At 41.9% G+C, this 20,098-nt stretch overlaps 1 protein-coding gene across 3 annotated transcripts in view; it reads right to left on the bottom strand.

Annotated features, from left to right (window-relative positions):
- Nucleotides 1–80: 80 nt before the first annotated feature.
- PIK3CD (phosphatidylinositol-4,5-bisphosphate 3-kinase catalytic subunit delta) overlaps nucleotides 81–20,098 on the bottom strand; it is a 34,966-nt gene continuing 14,948 nt past the window's right edge. For 2 of the 3 annotated variants that reach the window (XM_085298986.1, XM_085298987.1), the window contains 15 exons: nucleotides 17,145–17,241; nucleotides 16,600–16,730; nucleotides 15,630–15,689; nucleotides 15,238–15,405; nucleotides 14,207–14,328; nucleotides 13,903–14,046; nucleotides 13,040–13,139; nucleotides 11,929–12,107; nucleotides 11,624–11,733; nucleotides 10,867–10,945; nucleotides 9,817–9,984; nucleotides 8,833–8,956; nucleotides 7,080–7,225; nucleotides 5,783–5,915; nucleotides 81–5,227 (listed from right to left, as the gene is read on the bottom strand). In XM_085298986.1, coding sequence (XP_085155112.1) covers nucleotides 5,090–5,227; nucleotides 5,783–5,915; nucleotides 7,080–7,225; nucleotides 8,833–8,956; nucleotides 9,817–9,984; nucleotides 10,867–10,945; nucleotides 11,624–11,733; nucleotides 11,929–12,107; nucleotides 13,040–13,139; nucleotides 13,903–14,046; nucleotides 14,207–14,328; nucleotides 15,238–15,405; nucleotides 15,630–15,689; nucleotides 16,600–16,730; nucleotides 17,145–17,241 — 1,899 coding nt within the window. In that variant the 3' untranslated portion in view covers nucleotides 81–5,089. The remainder of the gene's footprint in view (nucleotides 5,228–5,782; nucleotides 5,916–7,079; nucleotides 7,226–8,832; nucleotides 8,957–9,816; nucleotides 9,985–10,866; nucleotides 10,946–11,623; nucleotides 11,734–11,928; nucleotides 12,108–13,039; nucleotides 13,140–13,902; nucleotides 14,047–14,206; nucleotides 14,329–15,237; nucleotides 15,406–15,629; nucleotides 15,690–16,599; nucleotides 16,731–17,144; nucleotides 17,242–20,098) is intronic. The other variant, XR_014895078.1, reaches the window with a different exon arrangement.

Here is a 20,098-nt window from a genome sequence, read left to right as displayed (position 1 = left end):
GGGTAGTGTTGTGTTTTTGCTTTGGGGGGAAGGATTTGCTTACTGATTTCAAGCACAGAAAGACCTTGCCAGCCTGTGTGTATAATTTATTAATCATCTTTATTTTTAGACTTACAAAACATGTACTGTAAGCAACTGAACAGTTAAACATGTAAACATTCTCTTTATACAGAGCCGTGGCCTGACTTAAAAAAATACTTCTTTTTTCAAAGGCAACAGAATAAGCACAATCAGTTTGTACAGAGTAAAAAGAATTAAAAAAAAACACAAGAACTTCTCTAAATAAATAGAAATAGTAAAGGTATCACTTTGAGCATATTTATAACAGAGGAAGGGTAGTTATTTACAGTGAAATCTTTTTTTTTTGAACTGATTTAAGTTTCAGTCTTCTTTACAATTTAGCTTGCTGGGGACTATCAGATGAGATACTGCTTTGTAATTTTGGAGCAAAAGGATCTTTGCTGACCTGGTACAACCGTCTGACTTGTATTCAAGATACAGTTGCTAGTCCAGTGCCGTACAAGGGAGGCGGTCCACTCGACTCACTGATGTTCTTACTTTTTGTAGGTAAGTCAGTTTTCCAGAAATAAGTAACCCTTTTGTAATCTGTGCTAGATTGATGAACACCTTTGGAATTGCTCAGTTCTTGCAATTTCGGGTGATAAAACTTTGTTTATTGCACTTACAAAACTGACGGACAGATGACATGAGCCAGTGCTGCTTTGTACGTCTGTCTACGCTAGGGCCTGAGTTTCTGGAAACGCTACAACAGCAGCAGCTGAAGGTACGAACTGCTGTGAGGCTGCAAACCACGTGCTGACAGGTGACTACAGAGACGATCAGGTAAGAGCGCCTTGCTGCAGAACAAGACAGGACCCTGGATTTTCAGTCTGTGGTGAAGCCAGATAATTGCATTTATGTTTACAGAACTGTAGTATATTTTTTCCTTCCCCTGCGAATGTACAAACCACTGATCAGATTGTTGTGGTTTCAGTGCATCTCAACTTGTATGTGGACTGATATTTCTGCATACTTTCCTTTTCTGCTCCATGAATCAGCTGAATATGGAGCGAAATAGCAGTGTTTATCATTCTCTAATATAGGGCAAAGCTATGTGGCCATTGCCAATTCTACAAATAAGCAAATTCAGGGCATTCCAAACCCAGAAGAAGGAGAACAAAGAGGCCATGAACATCTAAGGGAGTGGTTATTTAAATGGGTAGCAGTCCTGTTTTCTTGTTGTCTGATTAGCATGCAAAGAGATCTAAATCACTGCATTATTTTCCTCTAAAATCAAAGCAGCTGTAAAAGAGTGCGCGTGGGCCTTTCTTTTTCCATTTTTGTATTTCCTRTTTAGAATCTCAGCAGGATCCCTGCCTGCCTTGCTGTATTCTGTGATGGCAGCAATTTTTCTATGCATTCCATTAAACTGGAGTGCAAAAYGCTTGGTTTCCACAAATCTGGCCTTTAAGAAAACCCACGAATTAGAAAAGACTACATCAGCTGGTTAGGAGGATGATGGTGGGACCKCATACAAACATCACCAGAGAGGGGCAAGTGACAAAGTTTTAATGCACAAACAAGGTGCTGAGCAGGAGTTGTCAGTATGCGTTAGCCCTGCACGTTAAACAGGAAGTAGCGTCAGATGGCRAACAGCGGCATCTCCCTGCGAAAGAACAGGCTTGCTGTGAGCTGCCACAGTTGCTGTGAGTTGCTGATAGATGGTAACTTGCTGCCCCGGGGAAACCATTCCATTTGTCCAAGTCCTTATGGTACTGTTTTTTCTTTTTTTTATATTAATGGATGTAAAAGATATAAGCATCCTACTGCTCCTATTTTAAATTGTGCCACCTGGAAAGCTGCCTAGCCTGTGAAGCATGAAGCTATATAATTGGCACTGTAAAGTTATCCCTCTAGTATTAAAAATGTTAGCTAAAAAACATGTCCAGTGATTTATTTTCATAATTTGTTGTCCAGCTCAGTTTCATAACAGTATTTTGCTAATGACAATTACAGATTTATTGCTTTATAAGATTAAATTTGAAAGCTGAGGCCACTAACTGCTATTCAGTTCAAGAAAAACACGAGTAATGTACAGCCTCGGAGCAACCACATCAGTGAAAGTAAATTACAGTACATTGCAGAAAGCTCGTCTTTCGCAGAGGACAGTGCTCAGACCCTAACAAGTTTGTTTTAGTTCAGTCTYGTTCTAGAAGCAGCAGCAGTTCTAAAGTGCTGGCTCCAATCAAGATGATGTTTTGTTTCTCACAGGTCTGATTGATTGTACTCATTTATCCACTGTTGTTTTCTCCGTGTTTTAGTCAAACCCACAGTTACGGGAAGACATGCAGCTAGGCTTTCAGCTCTAGCTAACTAACTAAGGTCTGTAAAGCACAAAAAAAGTACACAAAAAACAACTGCTCTTTGTAGCTGCAAACAGGCTTTTACTATTACTTATTATTGAATGATATGCTGAAAAACTATTACAGAAGGATGTGTAATAAATAATTGTTGGGTACGTTTAAAAGGGCACAAGCTGTTCTGTCTTGAAATGTACTGGCCACATCTCCATCACATTCAGTGTTATTTGAAAGGTATGAAAAAAAGGGGATCTGATAATTGCTGTTATCTAACTGCTTCTTACAGGATCAAGTGATCTATTAGAGGCAGCCTGGTTTATATCAATATATATAAAACAGTATGGGTTTTATTACCATATTATAATAGACTTCATAGCATAAAATCTTTCATAAAAAGAAACAGTAAATACTTTTTAGATCATAATTGAACTAGCTACAACTTAACACTAAACCATGATCTACTAGCACATTTGTATGGAAAGATAATGAGACAAGGTTTGATTAAAGGTATTAAAAATATATTGTATTTCCATTTACTGACCAAAATTCTTATTATCTACTATTCCTTTCTACTCTGGGACAGAAGTTACTTTTTCTTTTCTTTTTTCTTTTTTGAAGGCAATAGCCAAGCAATTGATGAAAAAAATTATATTTTAATTTGTCCTCTGAAAAAAACCCTGATGGACCTGTACAGCAATATAAGGCAGTCGTCCCCCCCACTGCCGCAAATACAGGGGTACTTGATTTAAAGTTATTAAAAAGACCTGAAATCAGAAATGAGTTGCACTTAACTGCTGAATGCAGAAACACTGTCAATCTTTTCCTGTGACAGGGAAAAATTATTAAGAATAAACTTAGTTATCAATTCAGTCTCTGTCCTAAACCTGCATTTTTTTTGTGGGAATTTTAGACAAAAATAATTCAAACCAGGTATGAAAACTAAAGCTAATCATGACAGAGTAGTTCATTATTTGATACTGCATACATCTCTCGTCAGCTGAGAATCAATATGTGGAATGCCTGTATTTCTTTTTACCCACATATTGAGTAAAAAAAGAAAAAAAAAAGTTCCTCGACCTAGTTACGGATGTACAAGTCAACGGTACAATTTAGCTTTAGGGAGGCCTTGCAAAAAGGTCTGAAACTGAAGATTAGACTATGCCATTCCTGAAAAGCCAGGAATGATAGCACCCTCAYAGGAACATACTGCTGTAGAGAACATGGGAAGATGGAAGGAAGCACTGCAGGGAACTGCTAAAAGAAGCAGGTACTAACCACACTGCTCCATTTATCTTCCAGCGTGACTCACAGCTGCAGCCTGCTTGACACCCCTCACTATGCTCACGTGAGGCACTGAGTGGTAGCAGTGGCTCCTGTCCATCTGTTCCTGAGCAACACCCGTGCTGAAAACTGCCCACCAGGTGAGGACACTAGCTGGAGATAAGAATATGACACAGGAGTAGAAATATATGATTAACTACAGCACCGTGTGGGGAGGGCGAGGGGAGAGGTTCTGCTTGGGAAGGAAATGTCCAGCTGTAGGTGCAGGCACAGGTAACTGCAGCTTGCTCTCTGGCTGAACCCGACACTGACAAGCAGTCTCTGCACTCCAGCTGGGAAGGAGGAGTGGGGAAAAGGAACAGGGAATATCCCTGTGGAGTGCAGATGCAACTTACTTAGTAATTCTAATTGCCTGATACTCACAGTTATTTTTCAGTGTTAAACCCATTCCTCTGGCATTTCTCTGTCCTCACACAGGAAGCAGGCTGGCCACGGAATGGCATGGGAACTGCAGCGTTGTGCCCCAGTGAGTATGCAGATGTAGGCCAGGGCCCTGCATGCGTGCATTACAGGGAATGCACCTAATGCACCCCTGCAGGAGGTACATGTAGCAACCAATGCTACACAGGAGTTTTGAAAATGCAAGACTGACTTACTTATTAACAGGCTAAAAAAAAATAAATGCAGAAACCTAGGAGTTGCTTGAGGCTGAAATAAAGCCTGGCTTAGGAAAGGAAACAAAAATACCTAATCCACTGGCCAACCAGAACCTGTTCTGCTGGCATCAGTTTTGACAGCAACAGATGGAGTCCAGTTCGGTTTAAGAACACTTTGGCCTCTCTAGCAGAGAGAGGATATAGGAATTTTTACCCTGTCACACTGCAGAGCAAAACAATTTGTCCAAGTCTGCTTCAGTGTGATTTTGCTATACATTGACACAGGGTAGCAGGAGTGATCTCATGGTGAGTTAATGCCTCTGAACTGTAAGGGTGCGTACCTAGAGCAAAGGCTACTGTGCAACAGCTACAGATAGCACATTCTCAGTGTTCAGCTAAATTTTCAACAAAATAGGAATACACACATTAATACACTCACTCACCCATTTTAAAGGATATTACAACTGTCTAAACTCTTCCATTAAAGGATGTATTTGAAGTAACACGTTCTTAAGGATACAGTACATCTACCTACCTTTCTCTGTATGCAGTAATGTTATTGCCTTAAGTCTTCCCCTTCGTCCCCAAAGATCTAGAGCAGACACGATTATGCAGCTGTTGACAGTCCAGCCGTTTTCAGTCATGCAGAAATGTCTGATCTTTAGGTATGCAAGTGAGGGATCTTTAACATGGCAACAGTCATCATTCTTTAAAAACCTRTCTCAATTTCTGAGCTCAGTGCAAGTGGTACTACATTCTCCTGGAGCAGGTGCACAGGCTGACTCGGTTGCTCTACTGTCTGTTATCTTTGGATACGTTGTGTGCCAGCCAGTTCACTTTGGTTTTCCAGCTCTCTCGAAGGGCTTCATTAAACTTTAGTCTGAAGTGCTTCAGTGCTTCTTCATCTGTTTTTGCTAGAGCTAGAGAATCCTGAAGGAAAGAGGCAGAAATCAGTGCAGCCTCACTGAAAGCGCAACTAAACAGTTGGCAAGTAAATATTTTAGTGGTTGAGCAGTTAAGAAATTACTTCATTGAAAAGGACACTGACTAGAAAACAAGTGGTCATGAATTGTTTTAAATAGTTAACTGTAGTTGTGCCATTTTCTTCATTCAGATAAATGCATCTTACTCTAAAGTTGGGAGCACAGAAAAGAGGACAGGGCTAGGCTCTTATAATTTAAGAGGCAAGCTGGGAACAGGCAGTGATATCCAAAGAGGAGCTCTGTCTCCTTCCCTGCAAGCTGGTTCTATGAAGTACCCACAGCTTTTGTGCTCAAGAACCTGCTGAAGTTACTCCCTGAGCACCAGTCAGGTGGCTTTAGCGTTTCTGACATCCTGCTCCTGGATGCTGGCCATCCGATGCTCCTGGTTTTTGCAGTTCAGTTGCTTTAAGGAATATGGCCTTCCACACTGAACTATTATTCCTCATTGAGTTATAAGATCAGGTATTAAGTTTTAAGCCTATCCATGCACCACTACTCTTACCTTTAGATACTGAATGTCTTTAGAGCAGCTGAGTTCTGGCAGGCCAGCAGCTTTCATCAGTGCAAACAAATGCAGAAAGAGAAGACCATGGCGCCGCAGAATCATATAGGCTTTTTCACAGTAACCCCTGAATCTGTTCAGAAAGGAAGGTGAGGCAAAGGAACAGAGCATGTAAGCTGTACTGTTTTATACAGCAAGACTAGGTATTACTTGGAACCATGCTACCTGTGCTGATAACACCTTCTCTTACAGGTAAGTAGTCRTTTACTTGCTCTCCCTCTTGCTGTTTCTAAGTCACTGATAGAATTTAGCAAAAGCAAGTTACTCAGTGATACAGCTTAGCTAGAAACATCTTGATTGCACTGGATTATCTAGTTCAGYGATGCACCTGCACAGCTGCAAACCTGAGTCTGAGCACACGCTCCACAGGTTACAACATCCATGGATTCAACTGTTGCAGTGTCTCTCTTTTAGGCATTCTGCTGCAGTGAGTTTCCGCAGTTGCAAGGTAAACAGCTGCACTCCTCACATAAACAGTCACTTGATGAAGAGATTTTGTAGAAAACAGCCAGTTCAAGAGAGCCATCTAATCTTGGCAAAGGGAAGGGGGTCACATTTGAGCCTCCCTGTGCAACTTTACCTCTGTTTCAGTTAGACTCCTTGGGTGGCAGAGCAGATACTACCACATTACACTCCCAGGCTGAAGCCCTCACTGAAGTGATGGAGTACTTGCTTTCAGCCCTTGCTCTATTTTGGAGCAAGGCTGTGAGCCCTTGTCCCTCACTGGACAGGAGATAGTCTCAGATGGTAAAGACTGGAGACTGGTGGTGTCTGAGAGCTGTCTGTTCTATTACACTTTTCTCTGCTGTCTTTTGTACAAAGCCCCACTTAACGGATGTGCTCTAGAAACTGCTGTCAGACGAGGCCTACAAGCAGACAGGAAGAGGCTAGTGAAGCTACAGACAGCAGAGCTGACTCTCAATGATGTAGGTTACTAGCTACTTATGGCATGGGAATTTAAAACTTACTAAGTACCCCACGTACTCAGCATTAAAAGGCAAGGAACTGCAATGATAATAAGACTACCAAGGGACTTTGTACCACAGCAATACCATGTCCCAAATGCTTCCTATCGAGTAATTACATTCTCTGTTCTCTCTTTTATGCTGCCTTCTGTACTCCAGAATAGTTATGCTTTTCCACAAGCAGCTATAGGCTACATGTCACTTGGTGAAAGAAACTACTGAAAACTCAGAGCTTGAAAAAGCTTAAGTCAAATTTAACTGTTAACACTTACCTTTCAAATTTCTCATTGTTGTTAGTTTTCCCTTGTTGGATGACATGCACAAAGTCATAGGTTAAGATGAAAGGAACGCGTTCTCTATTAATACCAAATTTGGTCTTGAAGTTCCCCAAAAAGTGACCAAAATCAATATGGAAGAGCTAAAAATAAGCAAGAAATAACTGTTAGCAAAACAGTACAACTTATAGTTGATCAGAGTTGATTTCTCTTCAAAAAAAACACTAACCATAGGATTTTGGGAGGGAGAAAGAGGCAATGTTTACTTGGTAACATATTGATAGTCCCCTGTAGCATAATTTGAGCATTAGTTAGGACAGAAAAGGTGCTTATCTCTTCAGTACTTGGTATACCTGAAGAAATGTCTGTATTTTTTCTAAAGCCTTAGCATATCACTATTAGAAGCAGAAAGAACTAAAATGGGTTGGTGTCCTACTCTACCAGTGCAGTTTGCAGTTCCAGACTATGTGGAAATAAGCTGTCCTGTTTTGAAGTTGTTACAAAACATTACTTGCTCAGGTAAGGCTTTCTTTCCTGTTAGCAAGCAGAGCAAAGCTGTCTCATCAGTACTGCAATGATGTGCAGGAGAATCATGTTCTGACTGTTGTACACAATGACAATTCTGCAGAGCTGCTCTAAGCCTTAGAGTATAAACAGAACCAATGCTGTATACTGCAGGGCATCAGCTCCCCCAAGTGGACAAATAACTGAGCGGCCCCTGCTCAGTAAAAGCAGCTTTGTGGGCTCCCTGCCCACCATTTCATTTCTATCATGAGAACAGGTGATCCTGGATAAGGGCTGCTGCTCAGCACATGCTGAGCATGTTTCTGTAACTCTGACTACATTTTAGGGGAGTAAGATGTAGAAGAGCGGGATGCTACACAAACAGTACAGGCAGTTGCCTGTATCAGAGAGAGATGATCCTCAAAACATCAGCAGCAAATTCCTAATATACAAGTATGAACTGGCTGACCTAGAGACCTAGTGGACCTGAAGGAGACTAACCTCACAGARTATAACACAGGGTTGTTTTAGGCTTTGGAGAACTTGCAACAAGAAATGTACTTTACTTTTCTCCTTTACCAGAATATTACTGACATAGCTTAGGTTTAGTATCTGTCCTGTTAGCAAAGGGATTTTCCTTTTTCTACTTTTGTCCTTTGTCTCTCACACAATATAAGAGAAGATATAAACTCAAGCAGCTGATCTTGTGGAAAAGAGAAATAAAGGAATCAAGATAGCTATCAATGTGAGATTAAAACCATGCTGATTACTTGCAGTCATTTAAAAACCCATATACTTTTTCTAGGAGGAAGATTATAAGAATTTCAGCTTCAGCTAGAAGCTAAATGGAATTTGTAACTCTGCTAAATCCAAGTAAATCTTCATACTGGTAAGTGCAGCACTTGAGTTTGCATCTGCTAAGTCTGCAGATAATTTCAGATCTGAGAGGTGTGAACTGCTCCACTGAAATTTCAAAGTGGGTATTAACAGCAGCCTGGTAAGACAGTACACTGGTAGCTGAAGGCAGTGGAACTTAGAGAAGAAGAGTATTCAAATCATAAAACTTTATACACCCTCTCACTGACAAAAGCTTTGGAGAATATTTGTCTGGTCTGCCCCTTGGCTGGAAGGTAAGAAAGAGGTACGCTCCTTAACAGGAGGACTGCACTGGGATGTCTCTGTACCTGCCTAAGTAGTGTTCATGCCCCAGTTCCAATACTTCAAGAGCAGCAGTGGATCCCCATACCTGGCCAGTTTCCCGGATCATGATGTTATCGCTGTGCCGATCCCCTATTCCCAGTACATATGTTGCCACGCAGTACCCAGCGCAGGATAGAGTGAACTCCTCTATAGCTTGTTCTAATGCTTCACTAAAGAGGATAAGAAAAGGAGATTGAGAGGGAATTTTACTTTGAGCTCCGATACGTCACTGCTGGGAAGGTTCTTGTCTGTATCACCTCCCCCATGCAGACCTACAGAAGCTGTAAGGGAATTATATGGCTTTTTTTTCTTTTTCTTTTTCTTTTTTTTCTTTTTTTCTTTTTTTTTTTTTTTATTTTTTTTTTTTGTCACGAGAGGGACTACAAGAACTAGCTGCAATAACAACTGTCCATAATCAGAGAGGTCTGGATAAGGCTCTGTCCCCAATCTCAAGCAAAATGCTTGGTGTCTACTTATTTGTAAGTCTTTCCAGATCCAAAGATCAAGTGGGCTGCCAGAATGATTTCTGTTGTGATCTTCCAAATTTAAGCAGGGTAGGACTGATGTATTGCTGCTGCCTGTTGTTGTACCTAGTGAAATGCCTAGCTGCAGAGCTCTTGTGCTGCTTTATTCTTTCACCTCACATAATCCCTTCCACCCCATTTCTGACTGCCACAACACTGACTGCTTATTTCTGGAGAAGGCAACAGGACTGATGAGAAGGCCAAGAGTTAGATCCAGCCTGTGGACAGTGCTACCTTAAGCTGTCAAAGATCAAAAAAGTTTGCAAACAGTACCCCAGGTGCCTCAGTTTCTCTTCAAGACCCATACACAGCCACAAGATGCCTTCCARTTTGTCAGGCAGGAAGAAGAGGAAAGGCAAGCAAATAATGCTGCTCTATTTGTTCAGGTATTACTGGACAGCTTAGAAATACTTATAACAAAGGAAAAATTAAGCAAAGAAGAAGAAATGTCTCCAGCTGGAAGGCAGCAGTAAAGCAGCACTGAGTGAAAGGTAAGCTGCACCTACCCTGGGTTCTTGGATTTTAGCCAGTTCAACAGTGCATCTTTGTTGAACGCCGCAGTGGCCACCATGTTGCTCTTGTTCAGCTGGATGTTGGCAATGGTATCTGAATGCATGACTACTTCTATCAGTCCAGTTTTGTCGCCTGTGGAAAGGCAGCCGTAAGGGGTCATCCTGCAAAGATGAAAGAAACCCTTGCACTGAAATCTTGCCCAGCATTAAGTTGTCTTGACTTTCAAGATTTCCTTTGTCTGCCGTATCAAGGGAAAATTGCTAAAGAAAGAAAAGCCCAGGAGGGGCTTTGTGCCCATTTCACCTTTGGACTTGAAGAAAACACTGCAGTTTTTCCAGACTGCACAGCCAGCAGAAGGATCCATATTGCTGAGGGCCCAGGTACTTCTCAGCTCCCCGTGTTTCCAAGGTGCTTGCACTTAGGGCAGTGCACAAAGAACAGAGTATATAATCTAGCTGAAGGTTTAGCTAAGTCAACTGTCAAGTACTGATTTGTTCTTCCCAGATAGCTATGAGAGTACCTGGAAGGCTGGTCACTATTGATGGGGGGCCTAACTGATAGTTTATACGAAATTGCTAAAAGAGCCCGATTTAAGCCCAGTACTATTTAGATTCTAATTCAATAGTTGTGCAATTCTGTCTCTAGCACCAGCCTGAGCTTCAAGTGTAGTAACACTAGGCATCACTAACTCCTGCTTGCTCAGTCTCTGTTTCTGTACTGATGCAATATTATAGCTTTGCCCCACCATCCTTCCCAAACCTTGCTGCTTGGGAACAGCTGCAGAGATAAGAATAAAACTGTACGCCCTCTCTTTCACAGTGCGTTCAGTTGGGAGTCATCTCTGACATCCCAATGCTTTCTCCCTCCTTTCATTACGTTTCTATCTCTCGATACTATAAGATGTGACTAGCTGCTCACAGAATACTAGATACATTTGGTTAGTGAGGGTCTCTTCCTATCTGGGACAAAACAAGCTTGCAGGCAAAATGGTCCCACCACACGATCTATCACTGCAGCATGACAACTGCATGCTCATGACTCACCTCAGGTCCAGGCCCTCTTGCTTCCAGAGAATGTCCATCAGCTGTATCATCTGCAGCGTCAGCATGTCCTGTCGAAGATCTGTACACCATTGCAAAGGAAGAACGGGTTGTAAGTGCCTCCCCTTCTCCCCCCTCTTCTTCTTCTCCTACAAGGACAGCTTGTTCTACCCAGGAAGCTGCTTGCCAGGAAGAGGCCTTGGCAATGTTTGTGTCTGTATGTCTAGCTAATAAAGAACACCAGCACAGAGCAATGTTTTTTCCTATGGCAGTAACAGTGTGAAGTCACCTTACTACATACCTTAAGAGAAACATGATTATACTAATGGATGCATCTGTTACTTAACTTCGGCAAAGACTCTGTTCCCAATGCAGTCAACGTAGCACATCAGAAAATGTCAGACACACAGTCAAGCAGCAGCCACATCACTCCTACGTGCATGTCCATTAGAAAAAGCTTGGACTGCTGTATTTAATAGCTCTTCCAGACCTCCCTTCACTGTTCCTTTTACTGGGCAAGGGTTTCTGGCTAGAAGTAATTGGGGTTACTGTACTCTCTTACTGAAGAGGACAGTAGGTGAAGTATAGAGTTTACTGTATCTCCCTATTACTGTCAAAAAAAAAAAAAAAAACAAAACAAATGCATACCCTGACAGTCTGAATGTACGGAGTATCTTAATGGTCTATATTTGGGCCCATTCACCACAATAAATATTGAAACTGATACCTCTGATACATAACATTTCTATCAAAGACTTACCATCTCCATTTTTAAAAATGATACCCACTCCACCTCCATCTGTCTCTTCATTATTAAACACAATCCATAAAGGTTTCATCTTGGAATCCATAAAAGTGCACTGCTCCACACTAAATAAATAAATAAAATAGTATCATGGTAACAGAAAATGGCCAGAGAATCTGCAAATTCAACAGCATCAACAACTGCTGATGGACACGTAACTACCACGAGGGAAGAGGGCCTCAAGGGTTACCAGAAGCCTGGCTTTCTGCTGAACAGAGCCTGTGGCACAGCTGAGGAGGAAATGCAGCTATCTTCCTTACCAAACTTCAGCGAGGATAATGTTGGGGTTCAGGGGGGACTGGAGGTGGGAAAGTGCTTCAAGGTAAGTTTCCTGCTTCATGCACATATGCATCATCTCCTTGGTTTGAGGCTTTGTGGCCTTCTGAGAACTCACTTTGACGAAGTCATTCAAGGCTTTCATCTTGTTGAGTGCTTCTCCCTGCAAAAGTGGCAGGGATGGAAGAATGTTAAAGCAGGAAATGCAGAAAGTTAAAAGAAGTTTAAAACTATTAAAAGTCTACTGTGAAATGAAAAGACTGGTTGTATCGCTTGTCTTTTCTTCTCACAAAGATTTTTGTGCTTTGCAACCAAACAAATTAGTCTCTGCTTAAAGGAAATCTATAATGAACTCTGTGGAGTCTGCTGCACAAAAAATATGTTGCTAGGTAATGAGTGCAGTCCTAAATACTCCAGGAGTAATGCAGGTTATCAAGCATCACAGGAGAAAGATGAAGTGCACTGGCTAGAAAAGTGAGGAAACCCATTGCCTTGGAGCCCTATTGCCCCGTCCTGCAGTGCAGTTCGGGAGTTCTGGTTATGCAAAAGCTCTACTCAGTCTTGAAAATACAAGTAGCACTGGTTAGGGGGCACATCTTAAGTATGACCGCATATAAAGAAAGAGGTGTCTCTCACCTCTGAGGTAGGTACAGTGATCCTTGATAACCAACAAAAAACTTTTAGAGAGTGGGTAATTAACAGGATTACTCCCTGCCCCCCAAAAGACAACTGAAGAAAAGAGTGTACTACCTGAAGCAGCCAGCCAGCCAACTGTGAACAGTGCCTACATAATGAGATATCATTACAACTGAACTAGTAACAGTGCTGGTCTTCAAACATTTCAAACCATTCTAGATGCATCTTGTTGTTTGGATTTTGTGCAAGTAAGAGATGAAAAAAGTCACATGATAGGGAAACTCCAGGCTCTTAATAGGACATGCCAAAAAAATATATAGGTAGCAGTTACAAGGATTTTTTTTTTATTATTATTATTACTGACTAATATTAACAAGCTAACAAATGCAAAAGCTAACAGCTGAGATCCAGCTCCAAGCATGAGCAARATCATTGCTTATGGCTAAAAGCAATTCTTACTTGTTTCATTAAGACTTTCATGTGGTGGGTGCTGCCTCTGCAATATGCCTCCAGGATCAGGCCAAACCTCAAGGCGACTGCCGGTACATGCATTTCTGACCTAGAGAAAAGAGGGAGGTTAAAGCAAACCTGACTCACTGCAGTGAATGACTAATTTTCCCATTCAGGCCAGCATACACTGAGGGGAAATTAACTTTGCTGTTTAGATTTCATCTATGTACTGTAGAAAGAAAACATCTACCCCAGAAGGTGCTGTTGAAAAATCCACTGCCTGAACTGATGACAAAGCTTTTTGGATGACTAAATTGATAACTATGCCTTTGAAAAACTACTCAGGGAGCAAGGACAGTTCAGAGCCTATGATTCAGAACTGGTCATGAATATCCAAAGTAAATTTCAATTGCAGGCATGCATATCTTTTATATGTATGTATATTTATATATAGATATAGACACACACACACACTGAAAACAACAGGCCTGCAGCCCTGCCAAAAAAAAAGAAAAAAGAAAAAAGATTTTTTCTTTTTTTTTTGTCCTTCTGAAATAATCCTCAATCAGTTTCCCAAGGAAAAAGCAGCAGTTCACATCTGCTGAATGAGCAATGGGGACACAGCGATGGCCTTAACTGAAAATGACTACAAAAATGGCAGCTTTGATGGTTCCTGGATTTTGATAATCACAGCAAGGAAATCCCACGAATACTTCAGTGAAAGATACCAGCTAAGTGAGAGCCAACAGCCTTTAAATAGTTACACCAGCATACACACAAGCTGCTTCTCTCACTTCACAGTGCAATCAAGAATCCAGTAAATGGGGGTTTCACTTGAAAATGGAGAAAGGCCTAAGACCTTTGCTCCTCACCTTAGATGCCAGAATAGGAAGTGGCCTATTTTGCGGTTGGATAATGCCCTGTCCAGTAGGAACTTGGTTAATTCACAGTCTAAGTAGGATTCGTACTTAAGCACCTGGACAAGCTGTAGCAGATATTGGAACAATTCACCATCTCTGAGGACAGAAAGGAAAAAAAAAGAAAAAAAATCATCTTTATTTCATCAACAGTATTTGAAAAAAATATTTAAAAGACTAGCAATCTTGTCCACAGTCCCCTTCAGCAGCCCTAAATGTAATTAGAAAGGGGCTTCCCATGCCCTTTGTGAACACTTACGTCAACTTTTTTAATGAGTTGATAGCAAAGGAGCCAACGTAACGGTCAGGGAAGCTGAAATCCAGCAGCTCCAAGGCATTCAGGACAGGCAGCTCTGGCCAGGTCTGAAGCAGGGAAATCATCTGTAAAGGCAGAGGCGTGTGTGTGTGTGTGTGTGTGTGTCTAAGAGAGAGAGAGTGTGTGTGACAAATGTAGACAATGGTCTACATGCCCCTAAGATGCTAGTGAGGAAGAAACAGACCCCCAAGAAAAATTTCTCACTCTTAGCCACTATTTATAGATCTTACAGGGCCAGTTTCCTGATGCCAGGTCAAAATCCATTTGTCTAAATTTTTTTTTTTTTTTTAGATTGACAGGCAAGGTCATTCTCCAAGTCCACGGCAGGGTTACATTTGCTGTGGTGTGAGTAATGAGCGGAACAAGCTCCTTGGGGAAAGCCTCATTCTTCAGCATAACAATGAGGCTGGACAAGGACCTTTAGAAGGTCCTACCAAAGCTCTTGAAATAAGGAGGAATGAACAGCACAGAGACCATCCCTATCTGACACCTAACACTCTCAGTGAAAGAAATCCACTGACCCCCACCCCTGAGGTAGTCTGTGCTGGTTTCTCACTATTAGTTATGAATATCCAGTCCAGCTCCTTTTTTTTTTTTTTTTTGCTGTGAATTTAGCCAATTTCTTCTTGTCTTCAATTTCTTGCTTCCTAAATACTCCCCTTGCTGGTCAGAGGGTTGAGTCTGGTACAGCACAGAGTCAGAAAGACTGACTCACCACTGAGGCACTGGGATACTACTCAGCACACAGCAGCAGCAGAACAGAAAATTCTCCTCAGCTTCAGCAATGCCAACACCAAACCTTACTGCCCTTGCTGCCTACGTAGGGACTGTGCCAAACATCCCCTGCTGAGCTGGCCTCTCAGACACAGTGCAGGGACATATACATACAAGACCTGTCAAATAGGGGGGATTGGCTGCCAACCCCTCCCTGCAGTACTGAGACTTCTTGCTTTCTCCTGCCCCAGCATCCTCACCTGGGCAACATCTTCATGCTTGTTCCATTTGGTGATGATAAGGAGCTTTGCCAAAGCTTGTGGATACTGGTCTCGGATATCGTATCTCATCTTCCAGACCAGGTCTTTCTCATGCTCATAGAGCTCAGTGTGGCTCCTCCGCTCCAGTATCTCTTTCAGTTGCAATTTCTGCTCATGAAAAATCACAGGAAAGAGCATACACAAGTGGGCTTATCTCAACCCAGAGGGATTGCTCAGCCCAAGGAGACACTATAGGACTGGGGCCACAAGGTTGCATGGCCCAGTTTAATGAAAAAAAGCTGGCTGAGGGTAAGATGGCAACATATGACTTGATCTAAGAAACCAGGCTTGCACAGTAGCCAACTGCAGAACTGTTGATGCCAGAGACTCACCTCCTCAGGGTCTTCCAGTGCAGTGCGGGGTTGTTCTCCATTTCTCCCCAACTCCAGCAGCTGGTACACAAATACAGAGTCTGAGAAAGGCTCCTCATTTCCTCTGTATCCTAGCTCATCATAGCTTCAGCTGTTTACGCTACATTAAGAGGCCAGTCCCTTGCCACCTCTGGAGAAGGGAGTCACACTTCTCTGATAGCCCAGGTGCAGATAATGTGCTCTGCGGGGAACCTAACTGCCCATGGGCCTTTTTCCCAGTAGTACCAAGAATCAAGGAATGAGTCCTCCCCTTAAGAAGGGCACATTCACACTCATACGGCCAGTGAAGGGAGGCTTTGATCACTGAACTCCAGGCTAATGCAAGCCATTCCAGGTTCCTGGAACTGATGTGTGTTTGCCAAACAGACAGCACTGCCCAAGCCATCTTGCACACTGGCACAATCTGTTAAAGCTTCTGAGCCAGAGCATGCATCACAGGAGAGTAAGTGTATGTCCCTGGCAGAGCAGAACTCCTGCCCTTCCTGAAGCAGGCACATTTCTTCTTTTTTTAATATTTGGCTAGTTGCAGTGACAGATGGAAAATTCCTGTACCATGCGGCATGCTAGCACGCTATGCCAAAAAGGAGGAAGCTGTCTCCTTACGCTCATTTCTCCTTATTCCTCTTCCTATTGAGCCCAATAATGCTGCCTGCAATTTAAAGGCAGCTTGGTTAAATCTACGTGTAAACAAAAGCTCACAGATGAGAGTAACTTTACTTCAGTAGTTCACACTTTGAAAATTATTTGCCCAAAGGTGTATTAGATTAAGAGAAAGAGACACATTTTTGGTTAAAAATACCCATTCATGAGGTTTGTTTGTACCTGATCCTTTGTCAATGGCTGCCCAAGACACAGTGGTGCTGTACACTCCTGCACCCAGCAAGGGCAGGGAGATTTCTGAATCTCCTCAAAAAGCATCTGTGTTCCCTACCTGTTCAAATGATGGGTAATACACAGGATGCGATGCAATGCTGGGGAAACAGATGACCAAGGCTGCTGCACTTTCTGTGTTAGGGTTGCACTGTACTGTACCCATGGGGTTCAGAAGTTCTCCTTTCTCATCTGAAAAGCAAAATATATAAACTCATAAACTCTAATCTTCTGAAGATTTGACACAGAAAGCAGGTCACAGAACTCTTTCCAGCTCTGTCACTGGCCTGAGCAGGTCACTTTTCCTGGCATAACAACACAAGAACATGTGATATCTTTAGGAGAGCAGCTACCTCTTACATCACGTGTGCAATGCCAAACCAAATAAGGCCTTCATCTTGGCAGGGCTCTTGCAATACAGAGTAGTAATTGTAGTGGGACTGTAAGCACAGTGTGTTACTGTAACATTATTATTCTGAGCCGAGCTATTCTGGCCCCTGCTACCACCTACTGGACAGCAAGCAGTACAGAGCACTAGACATAGCCTATCTTTGCGGTGAGGATTAAAGACACAGAACAATACAACAGCTCTAGCTCCTGACATACCTGGAAAGGAGGACCACATGTGCAAGCAGCACTCTCCTGTTTTCAGCTGGTCCTTATAGTCAAAAAGCATGACATTTACCCAGGCAATTGGGCAGTCCTGCAAGGCAAAAGGAAGAAGTTGGTCTGGGTGCTGTGACTGCAAAAGCTGGATGAAAGGAAGAGAGGAACTAACCTATGCAAAGCAAACCCCTACGCAGAATGCTGTAAGCCGTTAACTTCATATTCAAGAGTATGTAGTCACCCCTTCATCACAAAGAGTTGCTGTAAAAGTTACACCACCCCACGTACTGGCCATGTCTGACTGACTACCTTCTAAGTTCACCTAAAATCAGAATACAAGATGGCATAAGACTTGGTACTTAACAGAAGCTGGAGTCTTTTCTGTAGTGCTGAATGGCATCAAAACTCCCCACAAACAAGTCTCATGTTTGACCCACTCTCCCACCCCCACCATTTCACACATCTGAAGAATCTCTAGGTTTTCAGTAAGGCATTGCGACTCTACAGTCGATCATATTTGAAGGTGCTAAAACTTAAATGTTTCATATATTTCACATCTTGAGGTAAAGGAGAAACCTTAACTTTGAAACAGAGAATGTGGCAGTAGACATGAGTTCAGAAAACTAGACAAAGAATCCTAAGTATATCAGATAATAGTACAATAAGCACTATCTTTCTATAGAACTCAAACTTCATGCTCCCCTCAGCCCCCCTCCCAAAAAATTTTTTTTAAGAAAAAAAAAAAAAAAAAAAAAAACTACCCACATACCCAAAACTTAATAGCACAAGCCAGGCTCACCTTTGAGGTAGAAGACTCCAATAAGCAAAATGACCGGGACATGGCCAAAAAAGACAATCCATCTCCCCACTCCAACCCAGTTCTCTGCCACTAGAGCAACAGTTTCCCTGCACTCAGGTTCCCCAAATGGAACAGTTGCTTCACATAACAGTTACAGCCACATCTGCATTTTACCAAGTTGCTCAAAAACACTGAGGCTTAAGTGTGCTCTAGCACAAAAACTGACTTGCCAAGAGGTTGAGAGGCAAAATTCTAGTGAGATGCACCCACAAACAGTATCGTATTTGAAGAGATCCACAGTGAGGATGTGGGCACAATTATACAGTAAGGATACTTATTCCATTGTAACATTTCAGAGCATAAATCAGCCTTCCTCAGAAGGCACATCAAAGGACTTGGGGGAGCTAGCAATATCAGCTTTTTCCCTTTATACAACAAAACGACTCCTTTCCAAATGGCCTCTCATAAATCTTTTAATTGATTTGATTAGACTAAGTATCTCCAGCAAGATCCCATTTGAGACATCAACTTCCAGACCATGGGGAGAAGTCAAACAATACCACCACTAGCAGCGACCCTTTCCATCAAACTAAATGCCATCAAACCACAGCACAGAGCCTGCCAAAATGCAAGACAGGATTTTGGTGGACAAGGTCCAGCAGAGCAACAATTCAGCATCACAAGGACAGAAATATCTCCTGCATGACTTAAGACACACTGAAAGCCAATCAGTGACATTAACCCTCTGACTCATCCCAGTCAGTCTGCAGGCTTGCCTGTTTTTATGGAAGTAAATGATTTAGTCCCACCTTCCTGATCTGGACTGTCTGCACAGAAAACATGCATGCAGTTAACCTCCGAATACTGAGCAGTAATAAAAAGGTTACTAATCAGTAATGAAAATCAGAGTGCAGCTTGACTGGAACCTCCAGCCACCAACTATTTTAAACAAGATCACTCAGAGCTACAATGCTACAGACAAATCCATTTCTGCAGAGTTCAGGTCCAGCAAACACTGTAAATTTTGCATTAAATGTCTATTAGAATGCAGGCACCTTTCCCCATTGCTGGAACACAAGCAAACAAGATCCTATCAACTCAGCCAACCAAGCTGGCTTTGTTTTGTCAATTAAAACAGCAGAATTTCCTTCTGACTGCTTCAAAACTGAAAATTGTTCCTGTGTGGCAACCAAAAAATGCAGCCTGTGGATGAATCAGATATTCTRTTCAACAAAATCCTCTAGCAGGAATTGGAGCTCTGTTTTTCTTAAGAACGAAAATAACAATAAAAGCTTGATCCTGCTCCCTGCCTCAAAATGTTTCCACTCTGAAATCTCCAACCTGGGAAACAGTCCATACAAATAGGACTCATGGACTGCATTGAAGTCCCCAGATATTAATGCACTGTAAACCTGAGAGCCTTATTGATGCCAAGGCAGTAAAGCTCAATGAACCTACCAGCAATACGGAGAAGCTAGTAGAACTGAGGCTTACTAAAATCTTCTATGACAGCATTTGTCAATCTTTCAATTTTATTTGCACTCTAGTAAAAACAGCATGACTAATTCCCTGTTTAAAGCATAGTGATAGCATTTTTATGGCTGCAGAAATGATCATTTACAGAGAAAGAGGGGTGTTTTTTCCTCACAAAGAAAAGTCTCCAAATGCAAAGAGCTGGTGGCATCACGTTTATTGAAGTTACAGCACCAGGAAACCAGTATTCAATTACAGATTGCATTTAGATTTACTCTTAGTTATTGAATTATTATTAATGATTTTGAAGTCTGGGGATAGAGGAGAAAAATCACCACATCTCTGAGTCAGAAGCATAAACCAAGTTTCCAAAGTGAATTTAACACTAGCCATACTCAGTTTGCAGCATCTAAGCAGTAACCTTGAAGATTCTGCACTTAAAATTTTACCTCACCTAAAGCTTTGCTGTAACCAGCGTTTACATTCCTCATTTTYCTCCCCTTTCTTAGTTGTTAATTTGCCCGGTGAAGGACAAGACTTTACTAGAAAGAAGATGCAATATACAAGATGGTTTTAACCTCAGCTATAAAACGAGGAAGTTGTGGAAAAGCAAAACAGAGAAACCAACACATATGATTCCACTTTATATGCATTTATGCGCTGGGTATGTTTCCTAATGGTC

The sequence above is a fragment of the Rhea americana genome, unplaced genomic scaffold, assembly GCF_003343005.1.
Source record: "Rhea americana isolate MKP2758 unplaced genomic scaffold, rheAme1 scaffold_143, whole genome shotgun sequence".
Taxonomy (NCBI): Eukaryota; Metazoa; Chordata; class Aves; order Rheiformes; family Rheidae; genus Rhea; species Rhea americana.
The sequence above is the reverse complement of the archived record's forward strand: the minus strand, read 5'-3'. Positions and strand labels throughout refer to the sequence as shown.